The sequence below is a fragment of the Emydura macquarii genome, unplaced genomic scaffold, assembly GCF_026122565.2.
Source record: "Emydura macquarii macquarii isolate MOO-44397 ecotype Brisbane River unplaced genomic scaffold, CSIRO-AGI_Emac_v2 contig_2473, whole genome shotgun sequence".
Lineage (NCBI taxonomy): Eukaryota > Metazoa > Chordata > Testudines > Chelidae > Emydura > Emydura macquarii.
The window spans coordinates 3088604-3113870 of record NW_027132610.1 but is presented as its reverse complement, the minus strand read 5'-3'; the positions used below and the strand labels follow the sequence as shown (position 1 = coordinate 3113870).

Genomic DNA, 25267 nt, shown 5'->3' with positions numbered 1-25267 from the left:
ACAGATGCATTTTTCCATTAACCCAGCTGCATCTACATGGAGATTAGATCAGCATAGCTACAGTGCTCACGTGGTGGATTTTTCATATACCCCTGAGTGCCATAACTATGCCAATCTAATGTTTAAGAGTAGACCAGGACTTTGACTCATTTTCAAAAGTGACGTGCAGTTTGTTGTTAAAGCAGCAGGTCTGCAGCTCGGCACCAGATTGACTATTGGCCTCCCTGGTCTTGTAGTATGCCTGTTGCAGATCCTTCATTTTCATGTGGCACTGTTGCTGATCCCTGCCATACCCCTTTGCATGCATCCCTGTGCAATCTTTTCATAGATTTCCATGTTTCTATGACTGCTCCATAGCTGTGTCTGCACAGCCTCTTCTCCCCACAAGTCCAGGAGATCCAATACCTACTGTCTGCTCCAAGCAGGAGCAAGTTTATTGAATGGAGCCAGCATGGTCAGTTGGGCAGTTGCTTACAACAAGGGAGAGATGGTAGGTGTGCTCACCAGGCAGGGCAATAAGGAAAAGGCATTTAAAAATATGCAGGGGTTTTAAATGAGGGCCAGTGGCTTCTGGTTGCTGAGACTCCTGGGCAATGGAGTTCAAAAATGGGACCAAAACAGTCAGTGTTAGGTATTGTGGGACAGCTGCTGGAGAACTGTCAGGGTCAACACAAATCACACAGTGTCTACACTCATGCTGCATCAATCTCAGTACATCGACCATGGCTCGACATCATTCAAGAAGGTTGTGTTACTGTATCACTGTACCTGGGCACTTACATCAGCAGGAGACAAATTTAAGTATAGACGCATGCATAACTATGTTGATGCAAGGCAGCTTATGTTGACCTAACTTTGTAGTGTAGACCAGGCGACAGCCTTAGGCTCCTAAATCCCAATGACTTTCAAAGAGAATGAGGCAAGATCTTCACCACAAAGTTTTGTTGGCATAGCTATGTTAGTTAGGGGTGTAAAAAGCCCACAACCCGTAAGCCAACATAGTTGTGTGGCAAAACCCATGCAGCTATGCTGACCGACGACTGCTTCTGTCAGAGTAGCGAATGTGATTCAGGGACGTGGTGTTCCTAAATGTGAAGAAAAACTCCTTTCATCAGAGCTCTTAGTGTAGACCAGCTGTTCCAAAACTGTATGCAGGCCACCTCCCAATGGTATGTGTCCACCTGCTGCTGGGGGGAGTGGCAGCCCTGCTCTCAAGCAGCATGGTGGCCTGGCCGTTCTGCTCCCTCTCCCCAAGACACACAGCAGCTGGCCAGGAGCCGCTCCAGCACCAGTGCCACCCCCAAGCAACGCGGTGGCCACTCTCCTCTCCCAGTCCTGCCCCTTCCTCCCCACCCCTACAGGTGGTTGCATTTTATGTTGGTGTAATGCAACATGGTAGAGTTTGGGAACCACTGGTGTAGACGCATCTTATGTTGACAGTGTACTGGCAAGGCATTTGTGGTGTAGACAAGGCTATCAGCTCCTAAGGGCCTATGTCATTTTTGTAAATGGGACTTAGGCTCCTATGTTACCTAGGCATTTTGAAAACTTTACCTAAGGTGGGTTTTTCTGAGGATTACAAATATTTTTACTGTCTCTACTGAAGGAGCTACTATATGAAGCTTCTTTTTTAGAAGACCCTTTAAGCCTGATCCTTCAACACGTACAGCAGTTTGATTTTTGAAAAAATATCTTTTACAGAAAATCAAATGCAGTGTCCCAAAAACTAAGATCACATATTTTTTCGAACCTTATTTAATTGTATTTATTCATTTTTCCAGGTTTAATTTTACTGGTTAATTACAAGATAGGGTCTCCAGTATAACCTCAAACCAATGCAATTAAATAAAATCCAAATGAAATATTAATTAGAGAGCAAGCTTTGTGAAAGTATATACCAAAGAACCTTAATTTATATTTTTACATGAAAGAGAACTGTTTGAAAGGGACTGAGAAGATCCTCAAAGAGGGGGACAGATTTTTTAAATAATACAAGGCAACCTTATTTTAAAAAGAGCTGAAATAAAAATTTTACTCTTAAAAAAAATCAGCCATAAAATGCCTGAAAATAAACACTGAAAATCAGAAACAAAATAGAAGCCATAAAATCTAATTATACAAATTTTAAAATAGTTCTTTCCAAAAAGGAAGAAGCTGTGCTTTTCAAAATGATTGAGACCTTGAATAATGAAGCAAAAATAGAGCAGCTTTAACAGTCTCATCAGATACTGTCATAATGAATTTGTTTCTATTCAGTCCAAATGTAGATCGGCTGTATAATCTGCAGGGCCCCAAGCAAAGACACAGCCGCAAGCTGCTGGAGCTGATGACTGGGCATGAATTGCTTCCCATCTAGTTCTGGTACTAGAAGGGAAGGTCTAGTAGCAAGTTCTTTCCTCCTCATTGGTCTCAGAGCTGGAAGAGGAATAGAACAAACACACACCTGACATGCTGAGCTTTTGGGCCCTGAATTCTATGCTATACCTGCTTATTTTGCTTGTTTAAAGGCCTGCCCTACCTACTCTACAATCCTGCTGGCTTTGGAGGGAGTGGAGTGTTCCAGAAGTCTTGTGCCAAAGATCTCACTGCTGTGGCAGAATCTGGTGGCCCATCCCTCATTATATGTATCTTGTGTATTATTTCTGCACTACTACTTATATAATCTTATCACTATTAAATACCCACCTGTGATTATTTTTCAACACCTGCTGTTTAACATTGAGAAATTCTTCACTGTTTGAACTGATAGCTTGTATCTTGCACCTCAAAGCCCGGTATTTAGCAAGAGATGGTGGGTTAGGGCTTGACATATTTGTTTCACAAACATTAAGCATGTCTCTGATTAGCTACAAAATAAAGATAGAAATTAGAATTGTTAGACGGCTAATATATTGCAGCGATTAGTGAACAGTGTTCTAATTCTGTACATTTTTTGTGATTTTTTTTGTAATTTTATCTTGTTACATTTTAAGAAGGAAAATGACCAAAACCCAGAGTAAAGAGAGAAAATAACAGTAAAAGGAAATCATTCACAAAAAAATTACTGTGAAATAATACTGGAACCGAACATAACAACGGAGAATATTTCAACTCATTTGTTAGCATGTATAGCAGGAATGAGACCAGGTGTGGCACCTTATGTAAACAAAACATGGCAGATACAGTTAAACTGCTTTCATAAAACACCAAATCAAAGCTTTCACTGGGCCAGCTCACAACAGCTCAGTAAGCCAGTATTCTCTTTTGGCTGGTTGCCATTTTGACTTTGCTCCTGCGCCCATCCTCACTCCCTGCCTGCCACTCAGCAGCCATCCTGTGATATCACCAGTGCCACTGACCAATCAGAAGGGCAGTGGCTCTAAAAGCAATGCACAAAACTGGGCTTTGGAGCCCAGGCGAGGGGGAAAAGGTGAGGGATTGAGATCATGGAGCTCAAGACTCAGACCAATCCAGTTCCCAAACCTTATCAAGGAGCAGTCCTGCCTTGAGGATGGAGTCATGGTGGGGAGACCCAACACCAACTTGTGCCTGGACAAGTGGCACACACAAATTCTATTGATGCAGATTCATAGATTCCAAAGCCAGAAGGGACCATTGTGATCATATAGTATGACCTCCTGTATAACAAGATATCTTGATGGGGCACCAAACATGCACACAAACTAATTATACATTAAACTATAAAATTATTATATTGGTGCCACATCACCAGTCAAGGACAAGATTTATGGGATGTGGGATTTCTGGTATCAGAAACATTCCTAGGTTCAAAGATAATTATATCTATCGTATTTTAAAATTTAACTTTTTTGCATCACTAGTGAGCCCCCTATTGCTTTTTGGATTCACAATAGAACTATATTTCAGTAGCCTTTTGCAAGAGTTAAAAATATCCTACTCACTGGTGTTGTGACAGTGTTCATAAGTGACACTACACAGGACACATCACTGCTTATTAGCAATCTGAAAGTGTTACCTGACAGAGGTCCTGTTTGCTAGATAATAGTTTTTTGGTAATATTATAGTCTATTCCACTTTTGTGACGTATAATTCGATAGAACTCCATCATCATCACTTTCAGTTCCTCTGCTGTTGTTCCCTCATTCATTGCATTCTTTATTTGAAGTAGAATACCTTCTCCTTTGCTTACCTTCAAGAAAATAGATTATTAAAAATGAAATCCTGACAAAACAGTGCAACAAGCGTGAAAAGGGTAAATACTGGAAATAGAGGGTTAATTTCTTTCCACATCAAGATAATACTTTTTTGTTTGTTCTTTGTTATTGCAACATCAGTACAGTGACTTTTTTTTAATCTGAGATCAGCATTCAAAACCAAGGACGTGATTCTACCTTCATGCTGAGCTACTCTGCGAGTTGTCGTGCTCACAATAGGACCACTCACAAAATACAAGAAGCAGGATCTATCTCAAGTATATAACAAAACAGAATATGGCTTCAATTAGCTGGCAATGCCTCTTAGTATCTTGTAAATTCACAAGGTCAGACTAACTCTTAAATAATGGAAGACTTAATCACAGAGGGTTTATGGTTGGAAACTACAGGAAGATAATAAATGTTAAGGAAACTTCTAAATCACTAGTTTCTCCAAAGGTACATAAGTCAAACAGCAAAGCCTATTTATAACAGGCTGAAGATTTCACTAAAGCACCATTACTGACCCGCCAATCGACTGTGAGGGACACTGGACTAATGAGAGACATTTCACCCTTTATAGACCTATATACTCTTTCTATTAAAACATGCCCCCAATGGTATAATAGTGTTGACATAAGCCCGGGACTTCATAACAAAGTTCTAATCAATATCAATAGTGATCCATGATTGGTCTTTGCTTCACAATGACCCTTTGGCAACATTAGAGAATGTAAGCTAATGAATAATAGCTTTTAAATTCTTATATTTTAAAAATTTAAGATTAGTTCTTAGGAAATAGCACAATGATTCTGTTACAAATTAATTACAGTACTTTGGCAGTGAAGGCAGTCAGAATATATTAGTTTTATCAAATTAATTCTTACAGAGGGACACGTTGGGATACATACCCTTTCACTTCTAGGACTGTGGTTCATACCCTAACTACACTGGCAATGATTGAAAGTTATCTACCAGATGCCTGGTGACCTATGTGAAATAAATAGGAAATCTCAGCAGACAGGCTCCAACATCACCACATCAAATAGTATGTCTAATTGATTTAATTTATATATTGATTTATAAAATGCACTTACCACAGTCTCTGGGCATGTGTGTGTATATATGTATACACATACACTATTAATGTACGTTATTGACCAGTGTCTACTCATTAGATTTCCACCCCATAAAACAAACCGAATACCTTTCCTACCTTACATTGTTCCCAAAGATCATCAGCTCTGAGAACTATCTGACCAGCAAGGTGCATTCCATAGCAGAGAAATCCTAGTTGATTTTCTCCACATTTGAAGTGTTAACATGTGTTCCCTAGTAACCTTAACTGCTGCAGCAACATATATAAAGAAAGGTGGTCTCTCTGACAGCCAGAATGCAATTTAAATAGGACTTCAGAGATCAATATCAACACCTTGAATGACTCTGGGAAGCAAACAGAAAGAATGCAATCTTTGGAAAAGTAACGTTACATGATCCCTGCAGCTAACATAGGGTATGTCTATACTGTAGGGACTATATTGACATAGTTATTTTAGTGTAACTATGCCGGCATAACGCTATAGGGTAGACACAGCCTACATCCATGAAAGGAGTTATTCCATTGGTATAGGAACACCACCTCCCTAAATAATGGTAGCAACATTGAGAGAAGCATTAGACCGCCAACATAGCTATATCTACACTGGGGGTTAGGTCAGCATAATTATGTCAGTCAGGGATGTGTTTTTTATACACTGACCAGTGCAGTTATGCCAATTTACCTTTCAAGTGTAGACCAAACCATAGTGTAGTGGGTATTTAACTGCATTCTATACCAGCTGTAGTATCTAAAGAGTCATCAAGAATAGCCCCATATTAAATCCATGTCTCATCTGCAAGGGTGACTACTGACTGGAATTAAACTATTTTCCCATTTCTAGAAAATTTCTTCCTGAAATATGGTTGAAGCACATTGGCAGAGTATGCAAGGAAGCTGACACTGCTACCACGCATTCGTGTAACAAGTGCAAATAAAGGACTTCATTTTCCAGGGCTGTCATTCTCAGCTCCTTTAATGAGAATTTAGTAAATCATTATAAAATGAAAAAGATAGGCATGTCTCGTAGCAAATACAGTATATTTCCAATGTTACAATGCTCAAGCAAATCTTGAGATTAAAACAGTTCTGAAATGGAGGTGTATTTAAATACAACTGTATCTAATACAGTTCTGATCTCAGGATGGAAAGGGCAAAATACTCTTGCTTGGAAACAAAAAGCTTACATTAATATTTAGGTAATACTCCCAAAGAGTAATTATTTTCCAGCAAAATTAACTTACATCATTGAGGCTGATGTTGTTTACTGGTTCAAGTAGTAAATGGTCCAAATGGCCAAGTGCTTCTGCCCAGATCAATTCCACAAAAGCACTAATTTCTTGGGACAAACTGATTGAATTTATGGCTTCCTCTAGAAGTAGCTGCAGTAAACAAAGATCAATTAATAAAAGAAACAGAGATACAGTGCCTACTTCTGCAGTTCTCATGCTGGTAAAACTCCCATTGATTTTTCTGTTCTCAGAAGCAATACTTACAATACATGTGTTAACGTTTACTGTGACTTCTTTAGGTCCATTGACTTGAATGGGAGACTTGCCTGTGAAAAGTCTTTTGAATGGGGAGCCCGGCAAAGCATGCAGTTGCTTGAAAGTTGAGTGGGTTATCTGAATCCATCCATCCTATGAGTTCAGGATGGATGGATTCAAAATTATTGTTGTCTTCTTTTGGGGTGCATACTATTTCTCCTGGTTCAAAAAGCCATGGCAAAAATTGTGTAAGTCTATCACAAAGATACTCCTCTCACATATGTAAAAACAGGATGCAAAACTAGAGAAGAATGGAAGGGCAGGCCATCAAAACCAGTGCAATACATCCAAAACAGCTAAGGAAAGTATTGAGAGATTTTCTAATGTGTACTGAGGAACATTATTAAATTATTTTCTTTTGGGTTTTTTTGCAGTGTTTTTGAACTCCAGTGGTTGCCATTAAAGTAAATGTTTTCCAACAGTTACTGCAGAGCAGTATCGGACACAACTCAACATTTTTCAATAGTTAGAACAGGAAAGAACTGTTGGAAGATATTGAAGTTTTAATGGCAATAGCTGTATTACTTCAGAGAAAACTAGAGAAGGAATTCTAACATTTCCTGGATATAGGTGATATAATCTCAAAGCCAGTTTTGTGTCAACATGTAGTTTAGCAAAGGGGAGAGTAGATTGCTTACAGTAAGAAGATATATGGAAAAAAACTCTGTATCGCACTACATCTATTTTGAATAGCAGATAGCCAATCAAACCTATTTCAAAAATACTCTTGGCACCAGTATCTAACCTCCACTGTCATCAATGGGAGTCCTTCTATTGACTTCAGTGGAAATTGAATCAAGCCTATGAGCATGAATAATGAGTGAGAGTTCTGGCACTCAAAGAAATCAAATGGTATATCCTGACATCACTTTTTGGGCATAGCTCCCATTGACTTTGATGGAGTATTCTGTGTATTTACCTATAGCAGAATAAAGATACTGGCAATTCACTACAGAATGATGAATTCAATTTACTTTTCATTTATCAGAGTGAAGTAATGCAAATCATTAGCTCATTATTCCTAAAAATCTTTCAAAACATTAACAACAAACACCATTTGCCCTAACCTCTTATATTCTACTACTTTAATCTAAACAATAATCTTCCCATTTAGAGAATATAAAACATTAAGATCAGAAGAATACAAATACAAAGAATCACGCTAACCTCTTGTAATTTCGTAGACGCTAAATAGTCTGCACCTGGTAGAAAGGTTTCTCTTAATAGAAAATCCTGGTTCTTCAAATCTTCAACAAAAATCGCATAATTTTCTCTTACTTCTTCAGAAGTCTTAGTTACTATGAACTGTTTTTTACTCTGTGAATGACAACATCAAAATACATAAGAAAAAGAAGACTTACAGAAGTTTGTCAGCTTTGTGGCATGTCACACCACCAGTGGAAAAATCTGTGCTTAACCTGAAGCTCTAGCATAATAGGTTTTCAGAACATAATGGGGTGTATAAATCCTACTTGGGGACAGAATAGGTTAAGGAGCTGTTTTGGGCCCAGATGTCTCCATCTCTTCTCACCTGCAGAGCTTGCTCCAAATGGAGGAGGATCTTAAAAGGGAGCCAGACAGCTCAGAAGGGGGGAGTAACCTTTCTGGACATTGAAAAAGCCTATGATGTGTTATGGAGAGGGGGACTACGTCATAAAGTAGCCTCCATGGGTATTATAAGAAGAAAATACAGTAAGATAAGGGACTTTCTCTCCCCCAATCTTGAAAAGGTAAAGAGTATACAGATATTGTAAGCCCTGAGTCAAGACATTATCACCCACAGGAGCTCAGAAGATGCGTGAAGAACATTTATTTTGTGGGGATGTTGGACTGTATCTATTTTGCTGGACTCTTGTTACCCTGAAAGGAGGTGAACTCAATTGGTGAACCAGTCAGAAGGCCAAGTTGCTACCTCCCAAAAGGTGGACCACCCAGCCTTAGAACAATTGCTGGAGAGGGACGCTGGAAACAGGAAGAGCTGGGACCCATTGGTGTAACCACTAGGCTGCACCACCTGTAAGTGTAACCCCCATCACTCAGGGTATATACATATATTGCAATATAAAACCCTGTGGCACTGAGTCTCAGAGCCCAGATCAACTGACTTGGATTTGTGAGACTCAGGCTGTAGGATTAAAAATAGCCGTGTAGATATTTGGCTCAGCCTTGAACCCAGGCTCTGAGAGCCCCCTCCTTTGAGGAATCTCACAGCCTAGGCTCCAGCCCAAAGCCAAATATCTACACTGCAAATTTTAGCTCCACAGTCCGAGACCAAGTCAACTGACCTGCACCAGCTGCAGCTGTGCCCTGGGTCTTTTATTGCAGTGTTGATATACCTACAGAGGCAATGCTTTTAGGACTTCTGGAGAAGAGTCTGAGAGTCAGGAAGGGCAAGCATGCTGCATTACTCAGGAAGTCTGTAATGGCTGGGTAGATTCTTTAAAATAAATTATAGGAAAAGTCATTTTACCAACTCTGTCGTGACAGAACTGGTAAACAATTAGCTCCAAGTAGGCTTCTCGATATGACACAACGGGCTAAATTCATCACCGGTTTAACTTCAAATAATTGAACTCAATTGTGGTACATTGACATTGGCTTCAACAGTTACAGGAAAGATTAATTAGCCCCATTGTGTCTGTGAGACTACTTTGAGTCATTTATGTCAGTCAAAAGGTAGTAGAATTACTTTTTCTATTATTTATATTTAGTAATCTGATTGCAAACAGGAATTACCAGCATCAGGCGCTATGGGATGGGTGTATTTAATACACTGAAATAAACAAACTTGTAATAATGGCAACAACCAGCTCATACCCTGAGTCCATCTGACATGTTGAAGTGCGCAGATATTCGAAACGGAAACTCACATGATTCCTGGGAACACTGCAGTTCAATAACTACAACATCTTTGCCTTTCTCAGTATTAATCTGAAAAAAACCCAACACTTTAATTTCAATACAATTCCAGTTCATACTGTCATTAATGTTTCCTTCAAATGTTTGTTGTCATAACGTATACTTCCCCATGTCCCCCACAAACTTTTCATTGTATAGGGAACCACCATGATTTACTGCTATGAAAGTACTAATGAAATGTACAGCAATTATTTATTATTTTCATTACCACAGCACCAAGAAGCTCCAGTCAGTATAAGAGCTTCATTGTGCTGGACAGCGTATAATTTCTTCTACATTTTGAGATCTGAAATTCGTTTCCATTTTTAAATGAAAACTTACTGTATTTAAATTACAATTAATGTATTTATATCAAACTTTTGATAACTGTATAAACTGCCAGAAGAATATATTATTCTATTGTAATATCTTGTGGATGCTATAGTGATACAAATTAAGAGTTTTGTTTCAAGTAGAAGTAGGCTGCACTGAAAGATACACTACTTTAAATTGGTTCATCAATATTGTGAATATAATGGCATAATGATTTGTAAAATGAGAACAAAAAAATTAAAGAAACACATACAGAACTCCAAACCATTTATTGATACACTGATCCTACTTCATGCTACTAATGTAAGAGATGTCACTAAAGATGCTTACTTTTTCAAGGATGTCGTATTTTGCAACTTCAAAATCTTGTGGAAAATAAGGAATATCTTGATCATTTTCTGTATAAAATCTGAAATCAGAACAATTGAAATTCTCTTAAATGTTTTAAAAAAATATTTTGGAATTTTTTAAATTGGAAATGTTTGGTTTGAATTGCCTGTTTTTGATGGAGGACTCCCTGGACTACTCAAAAACTAGCAGATAAGGATTCACAAGAGACTAAAATCTGACCAAATGGAAAGAGAATGGATTTTAGTCAGATTGTTTTGTAACACCTATTTAATTCAAACTCCTGATACATGATTGGGAGAAAAAGCTCTATTTATGAAAGATTCAGTATCCTTGTCTCTTTAATTGAAAGCTCATACAGTTGTCTAAGCCTCCAGCATAATTAAGGAAGACAGCCTTTGCCAACCCTGATATTGCTAAGTTAAAAAAAAAAAAAAAAAAAAAAATGAAGAGAATGGGGAGCCAGCTTTCAGACCGCCATAATACTGATATATCACAAAGAAACAAGAAAAAGCACAATGATTTTTATTCTATTCTCTTTTGCAGGTCATCTTTCAGATAAATGCCTCACAATCAGCTCATTCTGTTGTGCTATGATACTACAAAATCAAACGGAGTGCAATATACTCCTCAGTTTCAAGACTGCCACATTGAAGACTCTGTCATCTGTAACCTGAGTGAAACAGTGATGGAGTATCATTCCGCATAAAAAATGTCCTGCTTTTTTTAAGACAGTGCTTTAAAGACATTTAATGTCGATATCTTGTTTTTGCATATCTTTGGTTTACCTTTTTTTTTTTGTTTGTTTTTTTTGTTTGTTTTTTTAAGAAAAAAGAATGAAGTCTTTATTAGAAATGTGCGATGCAGTACTGTTACCCAACAGATCATGAAAGCACTTTCATAGCTTTTATGGTCTGGAGTACTTAGCAACTTAAATAGGAGGATTACATTGTATGCTAAAGATATTTGTAAAACTTGTTTTAAAAATAAAAAAAGGACTTGTCTGCATGATGGGATTATACGCTCTATGATGGTGTGATTTCTAAAGTGCATTAACATGTAGAGCATTAATTGGTCCTTTAGACCCCACTGGTGGCACCAAAGGTTCCCTAGTTCACTTTAACGTAGTACTGTTCAAACAGCACTACCTTAAAGCACACCAACAAGGTCTACCAGACCAATTAATGTTTAACATGCTAATGCACTTTAGAAATCACTACCCCATAAAGCACATTACCCTACTTTGTGGACAAGCCCAGTGTAGGGCACAAGCAAATTAAACTACATTTTTACCAATCATAAGGTCTAGAGAATTGAGCTGGGAGCCAAAACCTTCTGATTTTTGATCCCAGTTCTGCCTCACAACTCTCAGTGTGTTCTTGGAGAAGGTACTTGTGGCTGGCCCTGCACAGGTATGAGACAAAAGAGAAGGCACAAAGCACCTTCCCCTCTCTTCTGAGACACAACACAAGAACCAGAACAATCAGAATGGCAGTAGTGGCAGAACTGGTTGATTTTCTGAAGTGGACAGGGAGGGAGGGAGGAAGTGGCTACCCTATAGGCCACTTAAGCACAAGAAAAATCACACACTGTACCTCGTAAGAGAGTGGTAGAGCTCCAGTGTACACACTCGAGGGAATTCTAATGGAATCATCCAGAATTCCTCCAGGAAGTCCTGTGGCTGTGGACCCCACACCACAACTTCCCTTCAAATGCAGCTAGTGACTCATGGTAACAATATAGACACTCAGTATCAGTTTACACTTCTATAACATGGGGATAATATTTATTGACCTACCTCACAAGGGAAATGTTTGTAAAGTCTGTGGGAGTTTTGCTACTCACTTCTCTGGGAGCAGGCTCAGACCAAATCAGTGATTATTAATTATTGTTATTATTTTTAATTTATCCTTTCCAAAACTCACAAGATCCTAGGCTGCATTACAGAATAACAGCCTCCAAAAATTCTACATCATTACTTAACCCACAGGCAAGTTAGAACTTTTTGAGTGGAAAGAAAAAAAATACTCAAAAATATTAGGGTTTTAGAAATGGTTAAGTCTTTGGGGCTATTGGCAGGGTTTTCAAAAGTAAGTGTAAATTTCACACACTAATATACCTCAAAAACGTTAGCCAACACAAAGAAAAAATTATATCTGAAGGTGTAACATGCTAATGCTCTCTGTGCATACACTAAACTGGAGCAAAAGTCAAATCAAATCTTAGCACTAGGATTCAAAAGTAAAAAAGATTTCTTAATTAAAAAAAAGAAATGACAGCTGTATATATATGGTCATGAATATACAGTAAAGAAAATAGAGAAAGGTTCAGGATTTTTTAAAAGATACTTTTGTCAAGATAATGTCCAAGATCTAAAAGTCACCAAAGTAACTTTGTGGGGGCTAAATGGGCTGGGATGTTGTTTTATTTTTTTCTTTTAAAAATATTGTAAGGGATATATGGGACAGGTATGCCTTGAATAATTTATAACTAATTATTCCTTCTAGCCCTCAAAAATTAGAAAAGCAACCTCTGTTTATCCCAAAATAGGATCTACCTAAGAAGACAATAAGCAAATGGTCCATATCATGTGAGATACTTTGTTTAAGGACCCACCGATCAGGCAGGGTCACGCATTCTTCTCTCCAACTATAGAAACTAAAATGGCTAAATGAGAGTATTGTTAATCACATAGGCAAGTATTCATAATTTGCAGATGGATAAACCTCTTTCTCCCCCACAACCTAGCTAAAAAATTCCAAGTTACCAAACAAGGGTCACACCCATCTTTCCTACACAGTGTTTTCACCCACAAACTAACAAACTATACATTGTGCTCTTGTAAATCAAATATACTGTGAATAACTTGTTCTTCACCTCAGATTAGTATCTGCACATTTGTTTGCCTTGCAAGTCAGATATACATCCTTCCGCATGTGAAAAATTCCTCTTGTTCTATTGTAAATCCTAAATAATGTGAAATGCTTATATTTAATCAAATAATGTATGCAGTATGTCCTCCAAATTCAGAAGAGTGTAAAGATTTTGTTGATTTTCATTGTAAATAATTGTTACACTCCAGAAGTAATAGGAATCATCTGGGATAAGGAAGGAGAAATGTTAAAAGATATAAACCAGGGTATAACTTTGGGATATTAAGAGGAATTGCTTAGAAGGGGGGGGAATCCCAACTAATAGTAGGGCCAAATAATAGAAATACAATCCTTGAAATGACTCAAATTTAAAAAGCCTCTGATATAGGAAAAGGATGAAGGAAATCTGTTATACACCAATGCCATCTACCGGTTACGAATGGAAGCAGAAAAAGCACTAACAGCTAAAATCTGAGCAGTCACTTGGCACGTGTCCAAAAGGAATCAGAGGGTGGCTCCCTCCAATGAGCCCTGTGTGACGCTGTCTGGATTAGGGGTGACCCTTCCGAATATTACTGATACCAATATTGCAGAACTGCAATACATATCATATAGGATACACCCTGCAAGGTATCGATGGAAAAGTCATGATTTGCTAAGATTGAAAAGCACGTTTACATGTATGTATCGGTTTTGTATTATGAATCTACATATATATGGTATATTTGTATTTCAAACTTCTGCGGTGTTTCTGGGTGACACCCCTAGACAAGATAGCAGCAGCACTAAGCCTGCTTAATGGCCCATTAAGGGAACTCAAATGTACAATGAATCCAGTGAAGGAACCCAGGGGCTACATTTTATGAGTCATCAGGACATGTAAGAACATGCCTATGGATAGGGGACTCAGACTTTTCCATGCCATGTGCTATGTGGCTGTGTTTTGGAGGGACAAACCACATTGCAAAGGGACATAAAAGGCAGCTGCACTCCATCTTGTCTTCATTCCTGCTTCCTACCTCTGGATTAACAGCTCTAGGACTGAGACCCATCCAACTACTGGATGTAAAGCTTTTGATACGGTCTCTCTCAGTATTGACTTTAGCAAAGCTTTTGATACGGTCTCTCACAGTATTCTTATCAGCAAGTTAAAGAAGTATGGGTTGGATGAATGGACTATAAAATGGATAGAGAACTGGCTAGAGCATAGGGCTCAACGAGTAGTGATCAATGGCTCCATGTCTAGCTGGCAGCCGGTCACAAGCGGAGTGCCCCAGGGGTCGGTCCTGGGGCTGGTTTTGTTCAACATCTTCATTAATGATCTGGAGGATGGGGTAGATTGCACCTTCAGCAAGTTTGCAGATGACACTAAGCTAGGGGGAGTGGTAGATACCCTGGAAGGGAGGATAGGATACAGAAGGACCTAAACAAACTGGAGGATTGGGCCAAAAGAAATCTGATGAGATTCAACAAGGACAAGTGTAGAATCCTGCACTTAGGACGGAAGAATCCCATGCACAGTTACAGACTGGAGACTGATGAGCTAGGCAGCAGTTCTGCAGAAAAGGACCTGGGGGTAACAGTGGATAAGAAGCTGGATATGAGTCAGCAGTGTGCCCTGGTTGCCAAGGAGGCTAATAGCATATTGGGCTGCATTAATAGGAGCATTGCCAGCAGATCGCGGGAAGTGATTATTCCCCTCTATTTGGCATTGGTGAGGCCGCATTTGGAGTATTGTGTCCAGTTTTGGGCCCCTCACTACAATAAGGATGTGGAGAAGTTGGAAAGAATCCAGCAGAGGGCAACAAAAATGATTAGGGGGCTGGAGCACAAGACTTATGAAGAGAGGCTGAGGGAACTAGGCTTGTTTAGTCTGCAAAAGAGAAGAATGGGGGGGGATTTGATAGCAGCCTTTAACTACCTGAAGGGGGGCTCCAGGGAGGATGGGGCTAGGCTGTTCTCACTGGTAGTAGATGATAGAACAAGGAGCAATGGTCTCAAGTTGCAGTGGGGGAGGTCTAGGTTGGATATTAAGAAAAAGTTTTTCACTAGGAGGGTGGTGAAGCACTGGAATGGGTTACTTAGGGAGGTGGTGGAATTTCCATCTTTAGAGGTTTTTAAACTGCGGCTTGACAAAACCCTGGCTGGGATGATTTAGCTTATGTTAGTCCTGGTTAGTCCTGCTTTGAGCAGGGGGTTGGACTAGATGACCTCCTGAGGTCCCTTCCAACTCTATGATTCTATACCAGAGGAACTGTACAAGCCTGCATCTTCACAATTCTGCTGAGAATCTGATATATATGGACTTTAAAGTCATTTGTATGTATCTGATTGCTTTGACCATTTAACATCTCTTATCTTGTTTGTTTCTTTACTTTTATAATAAACCTTTTAGTTACTAAAGGATTGGCTAACAACGTGGTATTTTGTATAAGGAACAAACCTATATTAATCTAGTAATGTAGCTGATCCTTTGGGGATCGGGAGAACATTTTGGTAAAGGCAATAGTTTCAAATAACTTCTCTCTTTACTGGACCCAGTTGCTGATTGGGAGCCAGAGACTGAAATGCAATAAATGGGACTGTATATTTCTTGTTGTAGCGTCTTGATAACCAGTGTGGGAAGTCAGGAGCACTGTTCTTGACTCATTGGGAGAATCTGCTCTCCTTTTGCAGCCTACCCTGACCTTGGCATTTTCAAGTGCGCTGCCCTAGGCATGGATGGGTCACACTCTCAAAATAGGTTACATAAAACTGGGGTCCCCATATCCTCCAGACAGCTGATTGAACCCAATACAAGAAGCTGCAGAATCCTAAATGCAACCAATGCCTGGACCAGATGTGGAAAGGACTCTTCTCCATTCCAGAGTTAGGAGAAGTGGTGAGATTTCATTTCCAAGATTATTTATATTAAAAGAATAGAAAGGGAAAAACAACTATAGGTTATCTTGCTGAACATATGGTCTCACTAGGAGTGTATTTTAGATTTTAACTTTGTAAGTCCAAGCAAATTGGCATAAGAGAGATTGAAGAGAGTTTTTTAAGCAATTGCTTTTAATATTCTAAACTTCTCTGGTTTTGACCAATCTAGTCAAAGAGAAATAACTACACTCTTGAAAGTGCCTTGTGATAAATGTGTTAGGTACTAAATGACTGAGAATTGTTGATCCATATGTAAATGTATTAAGAAAACTTGGTAATTTACATTTCTCTCATATAAGTACCAAGCCTCAACTCTAGTCTATGATAATTGCTTGCAAGACCATATTGTATTGTAGTACATACACTTGGTTATGTCTACATTTGAGAGGTGAACTGTTGATTATATATTGATGTGGTTCTGGTAAATTAATAAACTGTTGGTTGATTAAGAACAAGCAAGTGAATCATACTTCTCAAATCAGGACAAGCTGAAAGTTGACCTGAACAGAACCCAATGTTAAACTTGTAAGTTAACATTCCCTGGATTCAATGAAAAGGGGTTATTCTATTGGATTCTCTTAGATATTGGCAAACCTACTTTGTTAGATTTAGCTTTAAAATCTAATTGGCACGCCGGCAAATTCATAAACTGACTCCCTTTCACACTTAATATCAACATACATTTTTTCTTTTATGCTGAGCAGAGGAATTACCTGATGTTCACCATATTGGGCCCAACTGTGCTCTGTATGGGAGTGGGATCAGGGCCATAGCTTTCATTCATCTCAGTGGCATCCTGTTTCTCCTTAATGTCGTGCTCAGAAGATGAGTGGTTTTCCTCACCTGTTGTCAAAATACATTGCTTAGCATAATTCCATCTACCTGGCTTACTTATGTTTAACATATTAATAGCTCAAAAATCAATAACGCTACTTTGCATTTGCGAAGTGCTTTACATGTTGAAAATAACCAAATAGATGCTAAATAATCAATCATCACAATACTCCTATCAGATAACTAAGGTAAACAGTAGCAGGTTACAACAGAGAAACTGAGGGAATGAGGTAAAATGATTTTGCCATGGTCAAACAGCGAGTCAGTGGCAGAGCTGAGATTAGAACTCAGGGGCTCCTGACTTCTAATCCTGTGTTTATTTTTCAAGACTACACTGATTCTTAACATTAATTTAACCATGAGAAACTAAATTCTGCATTACAAGGAGTTCAGAAAAGTATAACATCTTTATTGCAAATTTAAAGAAGGGGTGAACAATACACAAAACTCTCAGATGACACTTCATTAGGAGACACTGCTATCACCAAAAAGTACACAGAAATAAAAGTTACTTAGAAGTGTTAAAAAATATGGGCATGAAATACTGGATGAGTCTCTGCCTGGAAAAAAAAAATCTATGAAAATATATGTGGGGACTAATAACCTAAAACAGATCATTTTGTTTATTTTCAAATTCTTGAGTAGCCTCTCATAGTGTCACAACAGACACTTCTTGCTTGTATTTTTCTTTCTAAGTAGAACTGTAGTCTGTTGTATCTTAATTATGGTCTTTTAGTATGTTCAATCCCTTCTTCCATACTCACAGCTATTAATTTCATACTTCTACTATTACATCCTGTTCTCTAGATTTCATAATTCCTCTGATTCCTTGTGATTCAAGGCCTGATCCAAAACCCATTAAAAAGCAACAGAAAGACTCCAATATGGTATGGTCCATTATACCCAGTTTCTTTTCTGAAGCTACAATTTATACCATTTTTTTTTTGCAATCAGCCATTGATGCTGATCCACTTTAAATTAGTTCTAAATGAAACCTTCTCCTCCAAAGTAACCAGCCCATAAAAAACATCACAAAACATACTTACCCTGACTGCTTGGCTTTTGATCAAAACGACCTTCCAATGATTTACTAGACTCATAGTCATCAATCTGTAAAAGTTTTCCTTCTTCAGCTGATTTCCATACAAAATCAGCACTTACAATGGGAAGCTGATACTTCTGGATAGTTTTCAGATGATAAGAGCTGAGTACAGCAACATTATCCACAATGACATGTGTACACTAAAAACAAGGTTAAAATCACAGTCATTATGTAGATGCAAAAATAGGTAACTATTGCAGTTTATTAGTTTGTTTGCTCAATACTAATATTAGTAAACAAAATAAGAACAGTGAATTCCTCAACTCCAAAAGACAATATATTAAAATAGGCAACATTCTTTTGACCTACAGTAAACACAGATTCAGCAAAATCAATTGCACAAGTTATTTTTGGCTCTTGGGTAGTTTACACTATCAGACATTGCTGTCTGACCATGTGATCGAGGTGCCATAGATCCTGAGTTTACAACACAACACAAGCCTATCTCATCTGTCTCATTACTTTTGCTGTAACTGGATATGGTACTCTTCACTTTCTGTCCTACGTCCAAGTGCACTTTTAAACAATTGCCATGAGACTGATGCATTGCAAGGGAAGTGATTATGTGCATATACCGCATTCCTCAAATACTCCCTTTTTAAAATTCCTTGTCACCTGCTTCTATTATGCATAATTTAAACTATAGGTTCCTTTAGGATGGCATCTGTCATTTTAAAATTGTTTGTAAAGTGGCACTCATCCCTATGGAATAATATAATACAGTAGAACACTGAAGTTATGAACTGACCAATTAACCACACATCTCATTTGAAACTAAAAGTACACAATCAGGCAGCAACAGAGACCCCCCCAAAAAAATTAAAAAAAAATAGCACAAATACAGCACAGTACTGTGTTAAACGTAAATTACTAAAAAAAATAAAGTGAAAGTTTAAAAAAAAGATGTAATAAGGTAAGGAAACTGTTTTAGTGCTTGTTTCATTTAAATTAAGATGGTTAAAAGCAGCATTTTTCTTCTGCATAGTAAAGTTTCAAAGCTATATTAAGTCAAAGTTCAGTTGTAAACTTTTGAAAGAACAATCATAACATTTTGTTCAGAATTATGAACATTTCAGAGTTATGAACAACCTTCATTTCTGAGGTGTTCATAACTCTGAGGTTCTACTGTAACAGTGAGGTTTAAACAACCTACCCAATGCTACATAGAGCAAAGTCACATCCGAGCCAGGAAAAGCACCCAGGTCTCTGAATCATCTTTCCTCCCTAATTAGAAACCTCATTTGCAGTTTCAGCCGAAAAAACAAAAAGTGAAAGCACATGAAGAACAAACCACCTTCTTTCCTAGAAGGTAGGTCAAAACTGAGGTACACTGACAGAGAAGCTTGCCATGGTTCACTAGTTCTGTGGATAAAAAAAATCTTCATTTTCCAGAGCCTGAACGTATAACGTGCTGAGTATCTATCTTCAGCTCCCACTGAATTCGCTGCTGAGCACATTACAAGATCAGGTCACTGGAATTATCACTACTGTATGCTGAATGTGCATTAAATTAGCATTAAAAATAAAAAACTGCAATATCATAGCCTTCTTGATCTGCAACCATCTGCTCTCAAACACAAAATTTGCTAAAGAGTCCTTCGAAAAGTAGAAACTAGTTCAAATTACAAAGGATGAATATAAACAAACAAGAATGTAGGGACAAAATTAGAAAGGCCAAGCCACAAAATGAGAAATACATCCTAGATTATTCAAGAAGCTGACTGAGGAGATATCTGAGCCATTAGCCATTACCTTTGAAAACTCATGTCAGATGGGAGAGATTCCAGAGGACTGAAAAAGGGTAAATATAGTACCAATCTACAAAAAGTGGAATAAGGACAACCTGGGGAATTACAAATCAATCAGCTTAACTTCTGTACATGGAAAGATAATGGAGCAAACACCTAGAAGATAATAAGATGATAAGTAACCATCAACATGGATTTGTTAAGAACAAATTGTGTCAGACCAACATAATAGCCTTCTTTGGCAGGGTAACAAGCCTCGTGGATGGGAGGAAATGGTAGATGTGGTATATCTTGATTTTAGTAAGACTTTTCATATTGCCTCACATGACCTTCTCAAAAACAAAATAGCGAAATGCAGCCTAGATGGAGCTACTATATGGTGGGTGCATAACTGGTTGAAAAATCATTCCTAGAGAGTAGTTATCAGTGGTTCAGGCAAGCTGGGAGGGCATAGCGAATGGGGTCCTGCACTGATCAAGTCCTGGGTCCGGTTCTGTTCAATATCTCCATAAATGATTTAGATAATGGTATAGAGAGTACACTTAAGTTTGTGGATGATACCAGGCTCGGAGGGGTTGCAAGTGCTTTGGAGGATAGGACTGAAATTCAAAATGATCTTGAAAAACTGGAGTAATGGTCTGAAGTAAATAGGATAAAATTTAAGGACAAAGTGCTCCATTTAGGAACAATCAATTGCACATATACAAAATGGAAAATGACTGCCTAAAAAGGAGTATTGTGGGATCTGGGGGTTATAGTGGATCACAAGCTAAATATGAGTCGATAGTATAACACTGTTGCAAAAAATGTGATCATCACTCTGGGATGTATTAGCAGGACTGTTGTAAGCAAGACATGAGAAGTAATTCTTCCACTGTACTCTGCACTAATAAGGCCTCTGCTGGAGTATTGTGTCGTTCTGGGTGCCACAATTCAGGAAAGATATGGACAAATTGGAGAAAGTCTAGAGGAGGGCAACAAAAATTATCAAAGATCTAGAAAACATGACCTATGCGGAAAGATGGAAAAAAATCAGGTTTGTTTAATCTGGAGAAAAGAAGACTGAAGTGGGACATGACAACAGTTTTTAAGTACATAAAAGGTTGTTACAAGAAGGAACGTGAAAAATTGTTCCTGTTAACCTCTGAGGTTAGGACAAGAAAGAACGGGCTTAAACTGCAGCAAGAGAGGTTTATGTTGGACATTAGGAAAAACTTACTAACTGTTCAAGGTACTTAGGGACTGGAACAAATTGCCTAGGAAGGTTGTGGAATATTCGTTATTGCAGGTTTTTAAAAACAGGTTAGACAAACACCTTTCACAAATGGTCTAATTATTAAGTAGTCCTGCCTTGAGTGCAGGGGACTGGACTAGATGTTCTCTCGAGGTCCCTTCCAGTTCTACACTTCTATGATTCCACACTAATCCAAACAAAAATACAACTGAGACCTAATGCAAGACCTGTCACTTTATGCAAAGCCTTTCCTCAGTGATGAGAAAAAAACAATGGTCTGGTCATTTTTCTTTTGGAAAAAGACTGCCATCAACAATGAAATAGTAAAACAAAATAAAGGTGGAACATACGGTTCTTTTGTCGACAGAAAGGATATTGCTCTTATTTGTATGTGACACTTAGAGATTATAGTGGTAGATGCATTACAACTGCACTGATAAATAGAACTATTCCTATTTAAACTTTATATATGGAAACACTCTCTTTCTGCATTATTTGTGATTTTTCTGCCAGAGGCAAAAGTTAACATTCTTCAGTATTTATAGCACCTGATATTTTTCCATTAGAGCTAAAAAAATAAATGTGAAATATACCTCATGATTTAGCACAAAATAAATTATTCCACCATTTTCTTTAATGCAAGTGCTCAGTTTGTTCTTCTCCTGAATGGATAAATGTTTCACTTTAAGAAAGAACACACAGTGTGCAAAGACTGTTGCGGTCATCCTGTTAAAAAGAAAACAGTGTTTTAGTTCATAAAACTTCCAGAATTTCCTTCCATATGATAGTCCACCCAAATGACCTATCACCAAACATTACAGCCTTGTCTACACTAGGGACATTCAAAAAAATTCCACTGTAATTAATACTGTTTCAGTTCCATCAACAAGGCCTTCTCTGAACTGGTTTATTTCTGAAATGCTGCTGAATACTGTCTGGTCTGGTCTAGACTTGCAGATAAATCATGTTCTGAACCAGTTCAGCTGCACCTGCTACTCATATCTGTTATTAGCAATGGGCTATTTTCTTAGGCCTGGTCTACACTAGACTGTTTTGTCAACCAAAGTTAGCTATTTTCGACAAAACAGTTCTGGTGTACACACTGCAATCCTCCCCCCCCCCCCCCCTCCAGCCAACAAAACTGCTTTTTTTTTTTGGACAAAATAAAACCACCTCAACAAGAGACAGAGCTTTTTTCGCACAACTTAAATCAACAAAGCGTCAGTGTAGACACCACGGTTGGTTGTGTCATGGTAAACAGCCTCCGGATGTGTCCCACAATGCCCATCCTGACTGCTCTGGCTATCAGTTTGAACTCAGCTGCTTTGCAACCACTTGCCACTTCCCCTGTAAAGTCCAGAGAATTTTTGAAATTCCACTTCCTGCTTGGTTGGCATGGAGAGCTCACATTTCTTCTTCCCAGCTGACCAAGGAGGCTCCATGCATCAACAGCTCTCCTGTTTGAGTACACCAGAGCTTCTGGATCTCATCGGCATTTGGAGAGAGTCGGCTATGCTGTCCCAGCTCCGCTCCAGTCGAAGGAACTTTGATACCTACCACCAGATTTCTCGTGCTATAGTGGAGAAGGGCTATGAATGGGACAGCTGCAGTGCCAAGCAAAAAATCAAGGAACTGCGGCAAGGCTACCAAAAGGCCAGGGAGGCAAATAGTCGCTTTGGTGCAGAGCCAAACACTTACTGCTTCTATAAGGAGCTGGAAACTATCCTCAGTGGCGACTCTATGTGACAGTCCCCTCTGCAATCTGGACCAATATATCGCTGTCATCTCAATCCTCCCACTCCTGGGGCCCATCTTGTATTTGTGAACTTGTGAACTACCCACTCCTTGTGAACTACCCACTCCTGGCTCAGCCCATGCACAGCCTCCTGCAAACAAGTGGTCCCTGTCTAATGTAGCCTTTAGGACTAGTCTGCTTGCTTGCACATATATAGATTTAAGTATTGTTGTTTTATTATACTAGAGTCATAGATTCATATTAACGTATTATAGCTGTAATGCAAGGTACCTTACAGACCACATCCCGTATGAAAGCTAAGGCAGTCAGCATACATATGTTCGGGACCTTTGGCCCAGATAAGCAATGATGAGTTAAAGGATAAGACATATATATGGTTATAACCTTTATCCTAGATAAGTCAGGAGGCATCAAGACGTGGGGGCTGCCTCAGTTTATGCCCCAAGTAAACTTCACAGGTACACCACAAAACCCATAGAAAGGGCCAGAAATAATAAAGGTGAGATGAGCAAACCATCTGGAAAGAATATGGATATGTCATTAATACGCACGAACCTGCCAGCCTATAGAATAGGTGTACCCTAATAATTTGGGGGTGAAGAAGCCAAGTTTGGACTTTGAAGGAGGACCTATATTGTCCAGGGTATAAAAAGGGACAAACTATGTTACTTGGGCGTGATCACCAGCTACTCCTTCTTTAAGCTTCTTTTTAATTTGTGTTTCTTAGGCTCTTTTGTTCTTAGTTTATACTTAGTATTATTTGTAGTCTTAGCCTTATAACTCGTAGCTCTCGAGCATTGCCTAGCTCTCCCCCTCCACTCAAGAGTTGAAGAACCGGACATCTCTCTCAACCAGGTCATCAGGAAAAGATGTGAGTATATTAATCCAAAGCATACCATATAAATATATATATCACATGTGTCTTTAGAATAAGACTGTAATCCTACCCATTATCCATTTGATTATTCATTTTCTTTTAATCAGTCATTTGTGTATCATTTATGTTATCTTAATAAAAGCTTATAAAATTATACAGATTCGGTTATCAGCGTGAGCATTCCTGTCGAGCATCCTGGGGGTCCCTGATTCCGAGACTAGAACCTCATTATCTTCTGATCAGATCAATTGGCGAGCCTATAACCACATTCAAATGACTAAATACTCAGAAATCAGGCAACAGACTGGCGAGCCAGCCAGGAGACTCAAGGAGTGTGAGACAGGAATTCTTTTAGGAATTCTAGGTGTTTTCAGGCAACTGGGAGACTCACCTGAGGTAAACTGAGCTAGAGAGCAAAAGAGACAGAAAAAAGGCTGTCTGAGTCTGGTAGGCTGCCTTGAAACACCAGAAACTTGATTTCCTTTGCCTGTTTCTTGGCAGTGGTCCCAGAAGTGTTTCCCGTTCTTCACTGTACTATAGCATCTGTTTATGAGTAGTAATTAATCTTGCAAGAGAAAGTTGTACTGTTTAAAGTGATATGTGCGTTTAAAGGGCTTTGGAGTGTAGAAGGAATATTGAAATTGAGGTACCAGAAGCATAAGTAATTGCAGTAGCACCAGGGCCCAGTGACCCACACTTTGAGGTGGCAGAGGAATTGATTTTTGTTTTGTTTATGCCGTCAGAAAGGCCACAGTATTTTCAGTCCCTACAACTCTCTCGGGCTCCGCCCAGATCCACCTATCACCAGTTTACCCTGGCTGTTTGGTAGGTCCCGACTGGGTAAAAATCTCTCGATCAGCTAAGAGCACATTAACCATCGAGGGAAGAGAAGAGAACTTGCCTCCACCCTTCTGTTGTTTTTTTTCCTTGGGACTTGTTTGAAGTAATTGATGACATCCGTCAGGGGTGTTATTTTTGTCATTATTGAAGGGACGCCTTCAGATTTAGAGTTAGAGATTTTAAAGTTAAGAATATAGTGTTTATTACTATAGTGTTGGAAACTAGGCTAGCCAACAGAGTTTTATAAAGTTTAAGGTTTGAGTCCAAGTTCTTTCTTTTGGATTTTGAGTGAGTTTATTTAGTGTTAAGATGAGTGAAGCACGAGTGATAGAGTCTGTGGGTGTTGCCCATGGTACGGCTTTGGAAAACTTTGCCAGGAATATATTAAGGAACACAGAGGAGTCTTAGCACAATTAAGAGATAGTTAAATTATCTCTGAACATAGTAATCCATGGGGTTTTGAGAGTCAGGTTTTTGATCAGGAAGTAGAGCAAAAGAAAAGGAAGGCTAAAGAGATTAAAGGAATTGCTGTAGAATGTTTGCTAATGGCTTGTAGCGCACTTGGGCAGAAACAGAATAAGAAAACAGACTTACTTAGAAGAGCCCAGCAAACTTTGGAGGAGAAAGAGAAGATTATTTGGAAGTTAGTAAATTGGCTAAGTGAAATTTCAGAGGACCGATTAGTCATTGTTAAAAAGGGACAGG

The 25267-nt window shown here is 38.7% G+C and overlaps 1 protein-coding gene across 2 annotated transcripts in view; it reads right to left on the bottom strand.

Annotated features, from left to right (window-relative positions):
- The window catches only part of PARP4 (poly(ADP-ribose) polymerase family member 4), a 77192-nt gene extending 53934 nt beyond the window's left edge, over window positions 1-23258 (bottom strand). For both annotated transcript variants that reach the window (XR_010922570.1, XM_067562827.1), the window contains exons 1-10: window positions 23230-23258; window positions 21683-21815; window positions 18052-18247; window positions 16885-17014; window positions 10359-10437; window positions 9615-9728; window positions 7965-8114; window positions 6495-6632; window positions 3977-4150; window positions 2686-2846 (exon numbers count right to left, since the gene is read on the bottom strand). Coding sequence is in view for 1 of the 2 variants with exons in the window: in XM_067562827.1 (XP_067418928.1) it covers window positions 2686-2846; window positions 3977-4150; window positions 6495-6632; window positions 7965-8114; window positions 9615-9728; window positions 10359-10437; window positions 16885-17014; window positions 18052-18247; window positions 21683-21814 (1274 nt within the window). In the remaining variant the exon portion in view is untranslated. The remainder of the gene's footprint in view (window positions 1-2685; window positions 2847-3976; window positions 4151-6494; window positions 6633-7964; window positions 8115-9614; window positions 9729-10358; window positions 10438-16884; window positions 17015-18051; window positions 18248-21682; window positions 21816-23229) is intronic.
- Between the last annotated feature and the right edge of the window lie 2009 nt (window positions 23259-25267).